This window comes from Mesitornis unicolor, unplaced genomic scaffold (assembly GCF_000695765.1).
Source record: "Mesitornis unicolor isolate BGI_N332 unplaced genomic scaffold, ASM69576v1 scaffold3519, whole genome shotgun sequence".
NCBI lineage: Eukaryota > Metazoa > Chordata > Aves > Mesitornithiformes > Mesitornithidae > Mesitornis > Mesitornis unicolor.
Window position 1 is genome coordinate 8,946 of NW_010207821.1, and position 18,015 is coordinate 26,960.

Here is an 18,015-nt window from a genome sequence, read left to right on the forward strand (position 1 = left end):
CAACTCCACAGCACAGAGTTTTCTGTATGGCAACATCACAATTTGCTACAATATCACAGGCAAAGTTTATAAATGATTTAGGAAAATATTCACTTGGCTGGGGAATACCACTTAGCCCCTCTTTGCAAGGCGTAAGTGAGCTTTCCAGAGTGCGCAGGACTCAAGCTGCTTCTCTCTGAAGAAATAATTCTCTCCCATTGCACACATATACACACATCCCCTTCCAAATTAATGTTCTTACCTTATCTTTATTTTCAGAGCCAGAATCCTCAAGTTTGGTCCGAATGACAAAGGGAGTAGATAATCTCAGGAGAACTCGTTCGAATGTGGCACTGATTTTAGGAGAAACTATGTCGAAGCAGTCTTGGAACTTCAGAGTTTTATGAGTGTCACATCTGAGCTGCTTCCTAAGACCTTCTCCAAGCTGGAGAACCAGCATGTTTGGATCAAACATCAAGTGGAAGGGGAAAGCTCTGCAGAAGGTGCTGATGCTAATCCTCAGGTCTAAGGGGGACTGTGAAGTTCCCGGTGGAAGTGCTTTTGTGATATTTGCATTTTCACGTTCTTTGATAAGGAAAGTCAGACAGCTGCAGTTACCTGGGTTTGTCCCCTCTGAACACAACTGATCATTAGCGACCTGTTCTACTTCCACTTCCAAGTGGTAAATCTTCTTTGCTGCTGCCTTTATCATTCCCACCATTGCAAATCCCACAATCTGATGTGGGTGAAAGTAATGAAGCATAAGATTGCCTTCAGGGAGCTCTTTGCATAGGAAAGAAGGGGATTCCAAGGTGGCCTGTCTTCCAAATGAAGTTCTAATGTGCTCCAGCAAAGCATCAAAGCCATTGAAGAAGTCTTGAAGGGTCCCACCTACAGCTCGAAGGACTCTCTCGTTCTCATCAAAGCAGATATTGAAGAATTCCTCTCCAAACTTTTCTTGCATTTCCTCAAACTTCAGACCTATAGGACAACGAGACACTGATATCAACAAGACAGTACTGCTACTGTGTCACATTTTCCCTTTGTCCTCTATTTGCCCAGTAATTTTCCAAGTCAATGAGAGTGGCTTTTTCACTGGATTCACACGGGATCTGAGTGTTCCACAGCTTTGCAAACTATCTGCAAGGACGGTTTTGTCTGGACCTTCAGTATGTTTAAAAGCAGATGAAAATGCATAAAGTTACATATGTAAACAGGACTGCACAACAACATGACAAAGCATATTTTATAAAAGAAGTAATAGTAGTCATTTGGGAAAGTTCATTCAAATGCCATTACTCATAATCAAATTTGGTCACTAAACTAGGTTATTACAAAAATATTCCCAGGATCTTTTATGACCACAGATGGTCAGATCTGCATCTAAGCCAAAAGAAAGTACCTCTGGTACACAATGCCCCCTGATATCCTGACTCAGATGACATTGTGCCAATTCCTGACTCACTGCCACTACATCTGCATAACATAGTATTGCAATATCTTTCATAAAAATACTCATTATAATGCAAAGAGAATTAAAGTCTAACCCGTACCAATAACATTGTCATAACTGGACATTAATAGCAAGGAGCTAAGAAATTATCACATCCATATGTGTACACAAATGCATATGCATACATTTAAATCTCATTGTTCTGCAGAGTGAACTGTGAATCGCTTTGGAAGAAGGCTGTGTGTAAATGTGAGCGGTCTAGCAGGGGCACCCAAGGCTGGAAGATTGCTTAGGCCCTGAAAGTTTGGGCACAGGACAGTATCAGAAACCCCTGAAATATTCATATAAATGACCAAATACTGTTACAGAACTATGGAATATCCCACAAAGCTGCCCAAAATGACAGCGTAGGTGAGCTTCCTTTAAAGTACATTATAAAATTACAGTAAACCAGCCAGCTGCCTTGGTGCCACTGACTGAAAATAGGGAACACAGAACTGATCACTCGTGCACTTTACTGCTACATATCTAAGCCTTGTCTCATTATCTTTAATGGGAGCTGCAACTTAGTATCTGGCCTAAAATTTTTCTGATTGTCTTAGACTGGTCTTGCTGTCTGCCCTGGAGGACTGGCTGTTCAATCTGGACGCAACATCCTGACTCCAAGCAACATGAATTATACTACGGATTTCGGGTCAGTGACCTGGCTTGAGGACGTGCCACTACTTTTAAAAACATTTTACCTCTGAATTGAGTTATACACAGTACCAGCAGAAAATCAGGTTAGCTGAGAATAGAAAAATGGATATGCCCAAGACCAACCAAACTGCTGATCTTAGTCAGGAATTTTCTCTCTAATAGTAGACACTATGAGATACTGAGAAAATTAAACAAAGTCAGACAGCCTTCTAAAACAAACTAGTGTAACATACCTATCTGGGAAGTTTCTTCCTAAGCCTCACCAATAAGAAGTCGATTTCTATCTGAAGCATAATGTTTTTTCTTTAAATCAAAAGTCTTTCTTTAAGTTCCTTTTTAAACACACAAACTATTTTTTCTGTATTTCTACAAAGCTTTTGGCTTCAGTGATGAACTTACATGAAGTTTCACAAAGTACTTAATCTGTATTTTCAGACTTAATCCTGCCTCTCCTATTGATAAAACTGATGAACAGAAGCACACACTTATCTAACATTAACTCCCTATATATTTCATCATAACCTTTTCATTTACTACTACATAAATCATCCCAATCTTTTGAATATCTCCTGTGAAGTTTCTTCACGCTCCTTTCTCTATACTTACTGCATACGTTTAGCTTGCAAGAGATAACAGAAATAACCGTCATTATCACAAGGACAGAAAATGTCAGACTGCATCAGATTACTATTCAGTTGTTCTGAAATCCTGTCTCAGCAGTGACTGATATAAGATGCTATAGGAAAACTGTAAAACCTGGTGGAAAATTAAGAAAAACATGGGTTTGAGGAAGCTTCTCCCTAACTGCTACAGTAAATATTTGGCTTATCCAAATGGATAAGAACTACCAGACTGGGAAATACTTTTATTACATACAGAAAAACCCGTGTGTTAAAAATTTCCCGGAACTCACTGTCTCTGTGGTACATACTTTACTACATTTAAAGACTTCCACAGGCTAATTATTAACTCCAAAAATTACATTCCATATGATTTCCAATTCCAATGTGTTGAGTAGTACCTTTGTTTTTTCTTTTATTTTGAGAAAATACGAATCAAATCTTCAAAATAATCTTCTTTATAACCTTCAGGTTCTACATCTGCATAAACTGTATCATCTTTTCAAACTCATCTCACATTAAATTCTTTATCTACATCTGCATTTTATTTTCATTTTGACTTTGTAGTGGAATAATTCAAATTGAAGATGGCACTGAAAATGTGAGTCAACTTCTGTTCATCAAAATCAATTATTTGCTAGTCCTTTCTGAAAAGCTGGCATTTTCCATTCTTTCCTTTTCACTATGAACCTCTAATCAAAATTTTAATTCAGCTGCCCAGAAAAAGATAATATTTGAGATCTGTAAGCATGCCTAGCACTTCCAAATGCAGAGGCCACTGCACTCCCATACTATCTCATGCATGACCCCAACGATCATAGATTGAGCTTTCTAATGGCCACTAGCTTGCAATCACTAAGGAGGAAAAAGTCTTCCTTGGTTTCACCAAGACACTTCACTAAACAGTAGTTATACAAAATAAACTAAAATTCATTCCAGCACTCTCTGCTGTTACCCACATGAGGCCATTTGTTATTTTGAGCTTCTGCGGTTTAGCAGCCTTCTACTAATATACTGAATTAAACTCTAAAAGTTCATCAGTCTCAATTTGCTTTCCTCTTGGAAAGTGATCTACCGTGTTCCTACCACTTAATCCACTCCTGCGAGAAGACAAATCACATGTCTTTAATATGTTTTTGTCCTTTGTAATTTATTTTTGTTGCTTTTTCTTACATTTTCTACATACCTGAGAGAAATTAAATATGCACATTGTAGAAGGAAACTGAGGCAAAGAAACCATAGAATGAAAATATTGCTATGGGCCTTCACTACAAGGTCTATGACAAAACTACTATATAAGGTCTGTAATTATCCTTTGAAAATGTGTCTCAAAGACATTGACAGCAGAGATCCTGTACTTGTGAGCCAGATCCAAGATTACAAAAGTCTCTAAGCATAGGTTCAAAGCACAAGTTAAGTATTTCACTGAGCTGGAGCAGAAATAGATAGCCTCATACTGTGTGTAACAACATACTAGTAAAAGTTTCTTCTTCATCTTCTTTTCAGCAGTTCCTGTACACTGAGAACTCACTACAAAACGCCAAGGAACTAATAGAGTATTTCTAAGTATTTTGTATGTTACTAAGTGGAAAAATTAGATAGGAATCTGTTCCCATAAAGAAAATCACAAATCATAGGCTCTTCAGAAACAAAAGATGAATTATATGATAAAAAAATAAAAGTAATCCATTAACTTGCAGAGCACGCAGAAACAGTTACAAGCCACCCAGATCTTCCTTAAAGTAAATAATGGAGACAAAGGTTGTAGAATGGGCAGCATCTAATTCCTTTGACATAAAAAAATACCGTTTTTTTCCCTGGGATACCCATTAAGAATCCGTAAATGCCAAATATTAAGGGGATGGGACAATTCAATATGCAATTCCAGAACTCATACTGAGGACGGAAGCAGAACTTGCCACCTTCAATTACAGCAAATACCTCTTAAATGTTTTTGGATTAGCAGATTCTTGGCATGAATAAAATCTTTTCCTTAAGCAGTCTTTTGGACAGAAAGCCAGGTGGCAGTTCAGAATTCCAAAGCATAACATTTATTCTCTCAATAAAAAAAGGTTTTGATGTGTACAGGCTAATGCTGAAGGTACATTAGATGAATCATTTGGCTTGTAAGTGAGCCTAGTACAGGATCTAATTACTGTGTAAATGACTTTGATCTTACTTCATTATGATGGTGAATTTATATAATCCTGGGAATCCAGATAGTATTTTTATATTCCCATTTTTAGTGGTTTTTTTATAAATACAACATTATTTTATGCCTTTTCGTAAGTAAATTTGTACTACACTTCTCTTACGGTGCCACACAGGCCTGCCCATCTTTCAAGATTTCATAACTAAAAATCAGAATTATTGTTAGAAAATAATTCCTCAGAATTGTTCACCTATAATGCTTGTTTTATCGAATTTTAATGAGGCATTTTATTTCCTTGTTAAAGCGAGGGTCTCCTCTGAAAAATGATGCTTAGAAATATCATTGTAATTACCACCTTTTGGTGAGAACCTGTTCATCTGTGCTCAGCATAAATTTAAGGGATCCTGCTCCAAATTACTGACACAGGAAACTCAGCTGAGCTGTTAAAAATAGGTAATGTTATTTTTTCCCCCAGATAACGCTTCCAGCAGCAGCCAATTCTGCAGGCAAAAACCACTCTGTTTAACTAAGACTATCATCATTCTGTCTCTCCCATCGCATCTTGGAAATCTCACTTCTTAGGTTTGCACAGGGTACATTAAATGAAAACTGCAGCCACTAGGTTAATGATTCCTAAAAATAAGGGAGATCCAGTTTCATGTTAACTCTAGAGCAATAAGAACAGATATTTTTTTAATTTGCTGTTGCATTAAAGTAATCATGTATGTCTTTAAACTGACATAGGGAGCAGAACGTCACTTCTTGGAAAGAATGAAGAATTGTAATGAAATCTAAAAACTCTTCCCCATGAAATACAAAATTATCTCTAATAATTCCTCACATACACAAATGGCTCAATTCAGCTGACTAAATATAGAAATGTAATGCTACTTGAGTCTTCATAAGGCATCCAAGACATCTACAAAAGAAATAGCAGATATTTACATTGCCAGGATATGGGACTTAAGGGAGACCTACACATTTTTGAAAGTTTGACAGAGGCCACACAAGATAACCACAGTACCTGAAATAATGGCAAACACCTATATTTAGTCAATAAATCATGCCCAGAATGACTTCTATTTTATAAATAGACAAGATGTTATTGTACATCATAACTTCAAACTGCTCACTATCTACTGATGGTTCATCTGCTTTCTAGCAGTAAATAGCTCTGATTTGAGATGAGTGGGACATCTATGGCCATTTGGTATAAACATTTGTAGATGTATTCATCTCAGTTTCGAAATCACATGAATTATGTGAGTTTTGTTTAGATTACTTTTGTATTGCCAGTGTGCCGTAACGTCTGCTAAATAGGATCCTCTGTGTATAGCTTAGACTCCTCCTCAGGACAGAGTTCCAAGTATTATTAAAATCCATTAGTGTCATCAGTCCTCTGGGCAATGTAACAGTTCCTCTTACGCCATTTGTAAACCAACAACTTTAATTATAAATCAGGCTGTGTATCCTAAATTAGTTGCGTCCTAATGACTATCTGCAGTTCTTAGCTCAAAGGAAAACGAAAGTGGTAGTAATTTATGTGCTTTAAATATATAAGCACTTACAGTTTTCAGACACCTACTGAGCAGTCGGTATGCCAAACCCTTGTCCATCTCTTCCAATTACATCCCCTGGCCTAATCTCACGGCACACTAAGATCTGTCCTGGCATTTTCTTTTCAGCGCATTTCCTGCCTCTTCAAATGTAGTAATTCTCAGCAGTGATGTGCTGTTATTATTTAATAGTTACCAGAATGATACCAAATTTATTTCTCTTTAACTACAAAATACAGGTAAGAGCTGAGGTCTTCGTAGTTTCATAAAGGAAACACAGATCTTCAACTTTGATAAATTACTTTTATAGAATTTTTAGAGAACAAATTACTTTCATAAAATTATGCCCTTTGCTGTAAATGAAGGAACAATCCTGCAAGATATACATAGGCATGAAGTGATTTGCTCTGCATAAAGCAGCCTACAGCACATATCTTCTTCGGTGGTGACAAGCACATGTCACTCAGAGCAGAGCTCTCTCAACCCCTCCACCAATGATGGATTCCACCTCCTCTTCAGTGTCTTAGGGAGGCTGAATCCGGAAACACAGTTTATCTCCCTGATGGGACAGGGCTGGGATTCCACCTCCTCTTCAGTGTCTTAGGGAAGCTGAATCCGGAAACACAGTTTATCTCCCTGATGGGACAGGGCTGGGATTCCACAGAACTTATCACCGCAGGACATAGGAATCCTGACCACTGTGGCATATCATCCTCCAAATGAAGGATGCTTGGAAAGATATTCACTTAGTCATGTCAGAGAAGCAGAGTCACTCACACAACTCTCAGAAGACAAACCAAGAAGGTGAGAATTGTTATTGACCTGTAAGTTCAGCATGGCTAATATGAAAAATTCTTGCAATAAATTTAAGTCCACATGCTTTGCATTTTTTAAGGAAAATGAGGTAATTGTAGTAAGATTTTAAGAGCCAAATTGTTATAACAGATGAAAAAGAATTCTGCTATATAAATTGATTTCTTGGAAAAAAAAATGGAAGGCAATGTTTTTCTGTATCTTAAGCAATGGGAGGTCAGATAGGTGCAATTATTTCTCCAGACCTCCTTGTTGAAACAACTACCAGATAAATGTGCATTTTTAACTTCAGGCTGTGCACCCAAGATGTTGCAAGTGCTATTTGTGCAGTATATATCGCATGGTGCTGCAGTGCGTACAATTTACATACTGTAGTCTAATATACAAATAGGCTTTCAAAGACAACATTTCTTCCATGTCATTAAAGATTGGGTACAAACATCTGCTTCTACTTTGTCAATTTTGTACAATAGATATTTTAATAAGTATTTATGAATTTAAGTTATTTTTCATTAGTTTTACAATCAAAGGTATGATAGATTGCATTGTTCCTAAGCAAGATGCAAAGAGGCTCCAAAGGAAATTCTAGTGATGTTTAAAGGAAAACAGGTAAACCCCCTCATGAAACTCCCTTTCTATTTTTTTTGTGAAGGATTGAAATAAGAGTGAAAAATAGTTCATGTCCACAAAGGCTCCATTAAATGCATTCAATGTTTGAAAAGAGCGTTTAGAGGTGGTGAGGTGAAGGCTGTCCAATTTTTATCTAGTTTGTACAGTTGGGATGACCAAAACATCATGTGAAATATCCGAAGTACATAGTAGAGTTGAAAAATGAAAACTGGGCATTTCTCTATTGCTTCATAAAGCTCAGGAGCACAGACCTGCTGGGAATATCTGCTCAAAAGATACGCAGAAGAGAGGTCATGAAGGCTTTATGTCCTAAAATAAATTCCTTACAGTAGGGATTACAGACAATTAAAAAAAAAAATTTCATCCTTATTTTTCTGTTGCCAAAGTTTTAATTAGGAACTACCTGGAATTCTTCTGCTTTATTCTGATTAGCTGCAATTAAGTAAAAATGGTCACTCTAATCTTACTTGAAATCAAATTATTTTAAATTATGGGCACAAAGGCAGTCCCATGGCTGTCATTGCTCAAAATGTTGAATGTACAAATGGTACGAACACGTCTTTGATTTGAGAACAGCACTGACATATTTTTCAAAGCATTAACAAAAAAAAAAGCCAACCCTGTTATCTTCATTATACAGATGGGAAATTGAGGCACAGAAAGAATAAAAACTTGTCCAAGGTCAAATAAGAAATCTCTTTAGATACAATCTTTCTCTCTAACATACCTCAGTATGAATTTAAAGTCACCTAATAAAAAAATGTGGTAGTCACCCACATAATATACTTTATCATAGGAATCCTCTTCTTATCATTATTTCTAAAATAAGTTCAAACACCACCAGTCTGCTCTGAACACTGCTTGTATAGCCAGCTAAAAGCACTATCTGTGTCAACAGGATAAAACATACTAGTGCTTACTCTTTGAAATATTTTCTTTTCAGCTAGGAACTTTATAAAGGCTAGCTTTAGAAGCTAGGATTTCTCTCCTCTTTTTCCCAACTTCCAGTGTATTGTGACTTGATTTTCCTTTGGATTGTATGCTTATGAAGGACACTGTAAAAGTGTGCACACACCAATGAAAGGGAGCAGGGTCCATCATAAAGCTGTCTGGACTGTTTTGAAAAGGATGCAAAGTTTAATTAAATATTCCAGCCTCAGAAGCTGTCACCGCCAAGGAAAGCTGTGACATTGATCTGGTATCAGACATGGTTTGCAGCATGTGAGCATAGTGGACCTTGATTACAGAGGATTAAAGCAGAAAGAGCTCTACTGATGTCTGGACTTGTAGCAGGAGCAACACAATGAGGAGATGAGGAGAATCGGGTCAGTCCACTGCAGGAAAATGGTATCACAGTTTAGTGATGACTTGACAGGAGGAAAATTCCAGTATTCATACATGATAAATCACACCGAGCTAGGCATACAGCTTGCAGTCAGCACTTTGCTGTGAGCAGTGCAAACACCAGGAGCACGGGGTGAAGCATCTGCTCACAGTCTTCCAAGGTTACTAATGATGTCAGCATTTGCTGTCTACTGATGAATAAGGAATGCCAAGTGGCTATTTTGGAGGCAGCGAGAGGGTCAGGAGAGGTGAATCATGTTGGCATTATCTAAGGTAAGAGAGCAGGAGGTTGCTTCCAAGCACCTTACGAAAATACTTTCTTCCAGCCCTAGACAGCAAGTCCCTGTTACCACTCATATAAATAAACTGAGAGCCAGATTTGGTTGAACAGTTTCTCTAGCCTCCATCAGAGTCAGACTCATTCTTGTATCCTGTCTCAGCATTACCAATAGCTCTAGGTACATACCCCGGTGGTTACATCCTTCCTTCATAGGAGCGGGTTTCATTAATTCAATCAGAAAAATAACTGCATAAGTGAGAATTAATTACACAGCCTCCATTAATTATTTACCTGTTGTGATAGGAGCTACAGTTAAAATGAAGAAGCCGGTTTTACTGCTTATTCCCTTATGTTCCTCTCCCTGATAAGGAGAAGGAAAGAAGTACTGCTTTTAAATTACGTCAGTGCTTTGCTCATGTTGAAATTTTATTTTGCTATGAATTCAAATTCATTCTTTAAAAGGTGAGCTTTTCCAGGAGTAAGTCTCTGCAAACTTATTTTCAACAAAGTCCACTTTAATAATTCCCCAAGACAGTAATGTCTAGACATTAACCCTACACTGTGGTCCCAACAGTCTGATCTGCCCCTGACACACATGGGCTGTAAAGATACCACTGAAAAAACAGGCTGCACATTACTCAGCTGTACTAAGGGACCAGGACTAACACACTGATTTAAAAGCACTCTGAAGATGAAAAAGTATTCATAACTATTTCTTAGTTCAGCTTATACTTTGTGTCACAATGACATAAGTATTGAATGTCTAATTTGTTTTTTTATAATACTAATATGCACATAAACGTGAAAAGTCTTTGCTTTGCATGAGTCCTGCCTTATCACTTATAGCATGTTTCTGAGAGCATTAAATTATTTTAAAATGCAAACAAAAAAAGGTAGCTAATACTGCACATATTTACGATTTAATTTGTTCTAAATTCTCTCCATGACCAAATGTGCAAACTGCTAAGCACCATCTCTTCCCAGTAGCAGTTAAAGGCATTCAGAACCTCCCTGGCAGCACTGAGCATCTTGCAAAATAAGGCATGTGACACCAAAAAAAACCATTTTGAGTGTCAGTGAAACACAGTAATCTCTTAACTAGAATGTCAGCTGTTTCACAGAGTGTACCAAGTTTGCTTAACAGTTTGAGATAGAAAAGACAGACATGCAATGCGTGTAACTCCAAAAGGATTTTAAGTGAGCAGGATACAATGGTCCAGGCCGCAATGTGGGCAGAGTATCACCTTACCATATTCCCCTGACACTGAAGGTAAACCACATCTTTAATTATCATACAAAGTCAGATTTCAGTGTTGTGCATCCTGTTGAAGAAAGTCTCTCTAACTGCACAATCCCATAAAAATGTCATGTTTATACTGTATCTTACCAGCTCAAAGGAAACTTATTGTGAACCAGAATGTCACCTTCTGTGCCTTTCATCCCAGCTTCAGCCACCTACTGAGACCTCAGATGGAAAAGCAAAGAGGGTTTCAATGTTTCAAGAAGTACAGCCTACAGTCTCAATGCTGTGAGTATTACATAAAAGTTCAGCAAAAAAAAAAGCTCACTACTCAACTAGCAAAAATGTCATTGTGGTATCAGCAGCTGCTTCATGTCAGCTGGGCTAGAAGAGAGGCTGTCAAGCTGGAAGAGACCCCATAAGGTGCCTGGTCATTCAGGCGAGGTTGCTCATAGTTTTACCCGTTGGGTTTAAAAACCCCCAAGGACCGAGACTACACACAGGTCCCCTCTTTACCTGCCTGTCCTTATGGGGGAAAACACCTAGTCTGAATGCCTGCTCTCATGCTGCACCACTGTGAAGAACCCAGCTCCCTCTCCTTGGAGACCTCCCCATAGGCATTGGGGGCTGCTGTTAGGTCCTCTCAAAGCCATCTCTGCTCCAGCCTGAACAAGCCCAGCTCCCCCAGCCTCTCCTCGCAGGGCAGGTACACCAGGTCCCACCAGCATGGTTTATCACCTTCTCTATGGTTTTGGGCTCCCAGCAATGGATTTGGTAACCCAGATGTGGTCTAACGAGTACCAAGCAGAGGGTAATAATGAGTCTTGATCCGTATCTCTGCTCCTGTTCATACAGCCCAGGCTGCCATTGCCATCTTTGCTGTCAGGACTCGCCACTGGCCCATGTCCTGTTTGCTGGCCACCATGAAACCCAGGGCCTTTCCCACAGAGAAACAACTACAATAACTCTCCATTTCAAACTCCATGAACCCAGTAGATGCCAAATAACATTGCTATGCAGCAGACACTAGACAGCAATGGGCACACAGACAGTCAGGACAGCTCGGCTGCTGTGCTGCAAGTGAGTGAGCTGTGGTTGCCTAGCGTGAGGACTGAGCCCAAACACACATCACACTGATAAACTCACATCAATCAACGTGACCATGTCAGTATTACTTTCTTGTTAGGAGACAGCATAACTGCATACAATTAATATATGAGAATACTTCATGTCTAGAACTTCCTTAAAGAGTTATTGTCAACTGTTACCTTCCTGGAAGTAGAGCTGTGTAACATCAGCTTTGCTACACTGCAAATGCCTATCACAAATAAATAAGGAATTACTGCTTTGCAACAATAGTCTTCAAAAGCAGTTACTGCTTTTCCTCTTACAGTTCTCTGTAAAATGTAGACCAGTGGTTAAAGCTCAATCTGTAAAGTTTACTCTAAAACAAGGGAAATGATCAGTTTCATAGAAGTGAAACAGTTAAAGCAACCCCAGACAAAAATTAAGTTCTTAGTGTCAAGCTCCTATCTTATTGTTTGCCTTTTATGGTAGATTTGTATCAGCAACACAGATCTGATTGAAAAGCAGTAAAGCTTACTAACAACTTGAGAAGGAAAATAAGCACGAAAAATTATATGAACGGATGCAAATAGTCAGATATCTAATTCTGACACCTAATAGAGAGTTGCACTACAGTGATGGATCACATCTTGACATGCAACATTTGAGAAAGTTTATTGCAGTAAGCATTCTTCAATATGAATGTAAATTTCCAGAATGTTCCATGTCTCAGGTACATCCTGCTCTGTGTTTCTCTAATCACTGGGTATTGCACAATACACCTCTGCTGACTCCACTGAAAAACCAGCCTGGATTGACTCAAAGGCACAAAATATATGTAGCAAAGTACTACAAATGTAGCAACAGTGCACTGATATGTAGCTGCCTACATCCTAAATTTCCTTTGATGGAGCAAAAATTCCTCAGTTCATTGTTGCTATTAGGATGGTCAGTAAACTTTCCTTCCAACTAAAGGAAATAAATCTCCTTGAAAAAATACATACCAAGTACATTAGCTGTACACTGAAGAATTCCTGAGACATCTTCAGTTTCTTCATTGCCAGAGCAGTCTGTATAGGAGCATCTGTTTGATATATTGTGAAAGTTCTTCTCTGCATCTCTGTAACTACAGTAAAAAAAAAAAAAAAGAGTTAAAAAGTCATAGCATATCATTATACAAATACAAGGTTGACAAACGTCTTTCAGAAGTGGTGGTAAAGAATGATTTTAGCCGCCCTTGTCTCCCCCTCTTCTCCCTGCCATCACCCCTTTCCATTAATGCATGATCACACACAGATGACACCACATTAGCAGCCTGGCTACCTCAAGTATTATACTAGAATCTGAAATATTATCTGTAATGGGAATGAAAGGCATAAGAAAATAATAGTACCAAAAGGCTGAAGCATAATAGAAGAATATCAGACATAGCTGTCTTATACGTCATTCCCACTGGCGTGTTGTCTGTAATGAAGTTGTACAGTAAACTCCAGGAAAGATGTTTATGAAGCAATGGTAAGTATCTAATAAGAAGAACACATCTTCCACAGCACATTACATTAGCACTGCAAGTATAAAACCTAGCTTTCTCTGTGAATTATCTTCTGAAAAGATCTCAGCAGAAAGCTGCAACTCACCGTGCTATCAAGAATAAAGTTTGTGCTATAGCATCTTAAAGAAAAATTAGAAAGAATCCCACCACTGAGAAAAGGCTGACCAGCAAGAAAGCAGCTACCACCTAAATTATTCTATTTGTTTTAGCTTTGCAGGATTGTTTTTCCTTAATTCAATGGAAACAGAACAGAAGCTCAAACTATGTTTAAATCAAAGCTTTATGCAGGTGACAATAACAACATAAGCGGGAATACAAGTGAAGAAAATATTGCAGCGGAGTGATAATGCACTAGGCAAAATATACAGTGAATTTAGCTCAATGCACAGAGAAAAGCTTATCTAATTGGTGTTTTATTAACAGTTCTGTTATGCTTTCATACTTTGTTTATGCTTCATAAATCATGAATAGCAGTTTTAAGGATTGGACTCTTCATCTGGTTAATGCCTGCAAAATCTCACCGCCTGGGTTGCCAGCACCTGTGGAAAAGGACTAGAAAGGATTGAGAGTCACACATCAGGTTACATACAGCAGGGAAACTGGTCTCCACATGGAGTAAAGCATATTGGGAAGAGTGGGCTACTCTCAGGCAAGGAAAACCCGTAGGAAAGGGCCACTGGTGTGCTCTGCAGCAAACTGCATGGTCTGTACCACTTTGCTGGTCTCCAGTGATGCCTGGCAGGAAGCCACATCCTGACCCAATGTCCCAGCTGAAACAGAGCCCAAAGTCATGGCCCAAACCTATCGCCATGTGAGGAGGCCAGGCCTCTTCAGCCAGGGTCACCGACTCCCTGAATGACACCACAGCCACTGCTCACCTTCAACATTGATCAGGATGGGAGATTTGATGAACATTTATGTTGTATCAGGCGTCAGCATCCAGATGCTGCCGGGGGTGCTTCACGGGCCTCTGTGAGGGGAGAATGGGGCTGTCGTGATTCGTACTCACGTTCATAGGATGGGTCTGTCCTGTGCTGAGCACAGCCGGCTCCAGCAGCCTTACCACAGGGCACAGCTGACCCCAGCAGTGCTTCTGGGAAAATGCGTTTGAGAAAGTGCAAAACACCTCATGGAAGTGCGAGGGGTGAGGAACAGAACTGAGAGAAACAGCACTGCAAACACCAAGGTCAGTGAAGAAGGAGGGGGAGGAGGTGCTCCAGATCCTGGAGTGGAGATTCCCCTGCAGCCCCTGGAGAAGACCACGGTGACACACATTGTCCATCTGCAGCCCATGGAGCTCCACAGTGCAGCAGATATCCAACCTGCAACCCATGGAGGACCACAGTGGAGCTGATATGTACCCTGCAGCCCATGGAGTAGGGGTCTGGCAGGTGGCCAAGGTCAACCCATCACAGCATGTACCAACAGTAAAGATTACAGGACAGGACAAATATCCTTTAAGAAATTCATACTGATGTTCATAAAACAGTCAAAATATATCATAAGTCACAGGTATAACAGGTTTTCAGAGTGTCCCATTTTTAAACATTGTCCATTGAAATAAGCACATCTAAGCCACACGTGACCATAATCAAACAGCCACATTGTTATTGCATACATGCTTCCCTCAAGGCACTGTCTCATCCTCTGAAGTCTCCTAATATGCAACTTCAAGCCATTTTTTTAGCAACTGAAAAAACTGGCAGCCAGAAGGCTTCTCCCCTCTGCCTGTCCCATAACAAATGTCACAACTACCTGCTGAGACCAGCTCCCTCACTGCCCTCAGGTGCCAGCCAGATCACTAACACTGCAGATATCACCCACCTTTGAATTTTAACCAAACGTTAAGAAATAGGTAAGGACAATTCCCTCCAGTGCATCAAGCTTTGAAACTGTGTCATAAATTCTAAAATGACCCTCAACTCAGCTTGAAATATAATTCTCTTATATCTGTGTAATTAAATTCAGAGGACATAATTCTTCATTTGTCATATGGCACAGCCATTTAATGGCTACAGACATGCAGCCATTGTACCCTGATTCTGTTACGAAAAGTAAGTTACAGTAAAATACTTGCACAGCTAAGAAAAAACTTGTGCAGGTAAGGAAAAGGTTGAAAGGAGATTATTTTAATCAATGGGAGAGTGCCTTAGGTTTACATTATAATAATTGCTATTATTTTATTTTTACTCCTCAGTCATATTAATTTTCTCAATGAACTCTTAGGAGGTGCTGCAAAAACCTGCCAGTAAGGAATAGTGTATGTATGTAACAAGCACTGATGCAGGATGGTGCAAGATTCGAACCTCGGGTAATAGCATAAATAACTTTTCCAGCATTCTCAGCTGGATCTGTGAAAAGCATATCGGAATTTACACTTTTTCAAAAAGATTTCTTATTCTCCTTATATAGGAAACATCACTGTTGATGGAGCAGTTGTGCTCTGATGGGACAATGGCTACAGACATGCAGCCATTGTACCCTGATTCTGTTACGAAAAGTAAGTTACAGTAAAATACTTGCACAGCTAAGAAAAAACTTGTGCAGGTAAGGAAAAGGTTGAAAGGAGATTATTTTAATCAATGGGAGAGTGCCTTAGGTTTACATTATAATAATTGCTATTATTTTATTTTTACTCCTCAGTCATATTAATTTTCTCAATGAACTCTTAGGAGGTGCTGCAAAAACCTGCCAGTAAGGAATAGTGTATGTATGTAACAAGCACTGATGCAGGATGGTGCAAGATTCGAACCTCGGGTAATAGCATAAATAACTTTTCCAGCATTCTCAGCTGGATCTGTGAAAAGCATATCGGAATTTACACTTTTTCAAAAAGATTTCTTATTCTCCTTATATAGGAAACATCACTGTTGATGGAGCAGTTGTGCTCTGATGGGACTGCATGGAAGCTGGACTGCTCAGCAGTTTATCATTAACATTCATGGTATGTATAGTTATTCCAAAGCATCTCTAAGAATTTGTGAGTAAAATCAGAATGCTTTTCACACAAGGGTGTGACTTGGGAAGCACAAAGGAAAACATTACCATGCACCTTTCACTACCTCATGGTAACACTTACCCAATAACTTGATGCTCAAAATACTGCAGTGTCCTTTGAAGAGTTTGCTGAATGATCTGAGGCTGTGGAAGAATGATACAAAAAAAAAAATCAAAATATTAGGGAAGTACAGTACAGTTTAATCAATAATATCTTTTAACACATTATTTTTCTCCAGTTTCACTCCTTCTCATCTTCTACCTGCTAGGTGCCCATCATAGCAATGGACATGAAATATTATTCATTCTTTATATCTTAATTCACCATTTAAATAGGAAGGAATTTTACAATGTGACTTTATTAATACTGCCTACAAGACTACTTATGCATAACTAAGGAGGCACTTCACTATTAGCTGTCAAAAACTATCACCCACCAATTATCTCATTATTTTAAAATAATTCATTTAAAATAATCTGCTAGCAAATGCTACTATTATGTGATGAAATTATCACCAGGAAAAGGCATTGGGTTTTTAAACTTTCTATGTTCCCTAGAGCATTTTGTACTAAGTAATATTATAAAGATGCAATTTATTTTGGCTTACTTCCCTGACAACCTATCACTCTCCAGTCATCTTTTAAGTTATCAGGAAACTCAAGGAAACTTTTCATCAAAAGAAAAGCACAGAATCATAGAATGATTAAATAAGGACAACCCCCCCACTGCACTGCACATGGTATCCCAGATGACTCAGTCGAAATTTACATAAATGCAGTTTCAAATTCTCCATCCCATCCCCTTTGCATCCTAAGATAACCAGAGAGAATTAGAGAAGAAAGGGACTGCTTGGACCAGGGAGGTCACAGCCAAGAGAGCAGCCAGGTATGTACAGACACACACACCCCCCCTAACAAGGCTTCAAAGATTTTTCCTGGCAAAAGCCAAGTAAGCTCCTAGCTGAGCCTCAGAAGTGCTTCAGTACTCATGCTCTTAAAAACTTGAGTGCTTAAAATCTTAAACATGAAAGTTGAAGCACTGGAGAGCATAACAGGCTCAGTTAGAAGCCGCTTTGCTTCTATCAGAATTTTTTCAAAGAAGTCCAAGGGGTCAGGGGGCTCCTCCAGACTGTTGTGCCTTGTGAAGCCATAAAGTCCTTCCTAGAGGAACCCATGCTTCCTGCATGCAGGAGAAGGAAGCTACCACACACCCCAGCCAAGTCAGCACTTGGATGCTGAAAGTTTTACATGCTTCAAATTCGTAGCATTCAATCACTAACTCAGCAGATGTGTAAGACTTTAACTGCCAGCTTCACTGCTGGTGATCATTCATTAACAAAAAACATTTCTTTTTTCGTATTTCAGAACCAATTTTAGTCAAGTCTTTGTGCACAATGATTACAGATTTACAGATCTCTAAGCACACATAGGTAGGTGTGCACCTGGCCCATCTAGAAGGAAATAAATGGCAAAATAATTTTCACATCCAGTTTGGGTTTTTTTTTATATTTACACCATGATCATGAAAGCAGTGGAAAACTGCTCTTTCCTTGTCCTTCTGGTCACCAAAACAGTGATGTTAAAAGGCCATAAACATGGAATGAAAGGGCAGAAAGGACAGAAAACAGAAATGGA

The 18,015-nt window shown here is 38.9% G+C and overlaps 1 protein-coding gene across 1 annotated transcript; it reads right to left on the minus strand.

Moving 5' to 3' along the window:
- Window positions 1–241: 241 nt before the first annotated feature.
- Window positions 242–16,524, minus strand: GUCY1A2 (guanylate cyclase 1, soluble, alpha 2; the record flags this gene model as incomplete). The annotated part of the gene is made up of 3 exons (XM_010192245.1): window positions 242–960; window positions 12,836–12,957; window positions 16,463–16,524. Coding segments are annotated over 3 exons (903 nt in total), but the record flags the coding sequence as incomplete, so codon positions are not given.
- Between the last annotated feature and the right edge of the window lie 1,491 nt (window positions 16,525–18,015).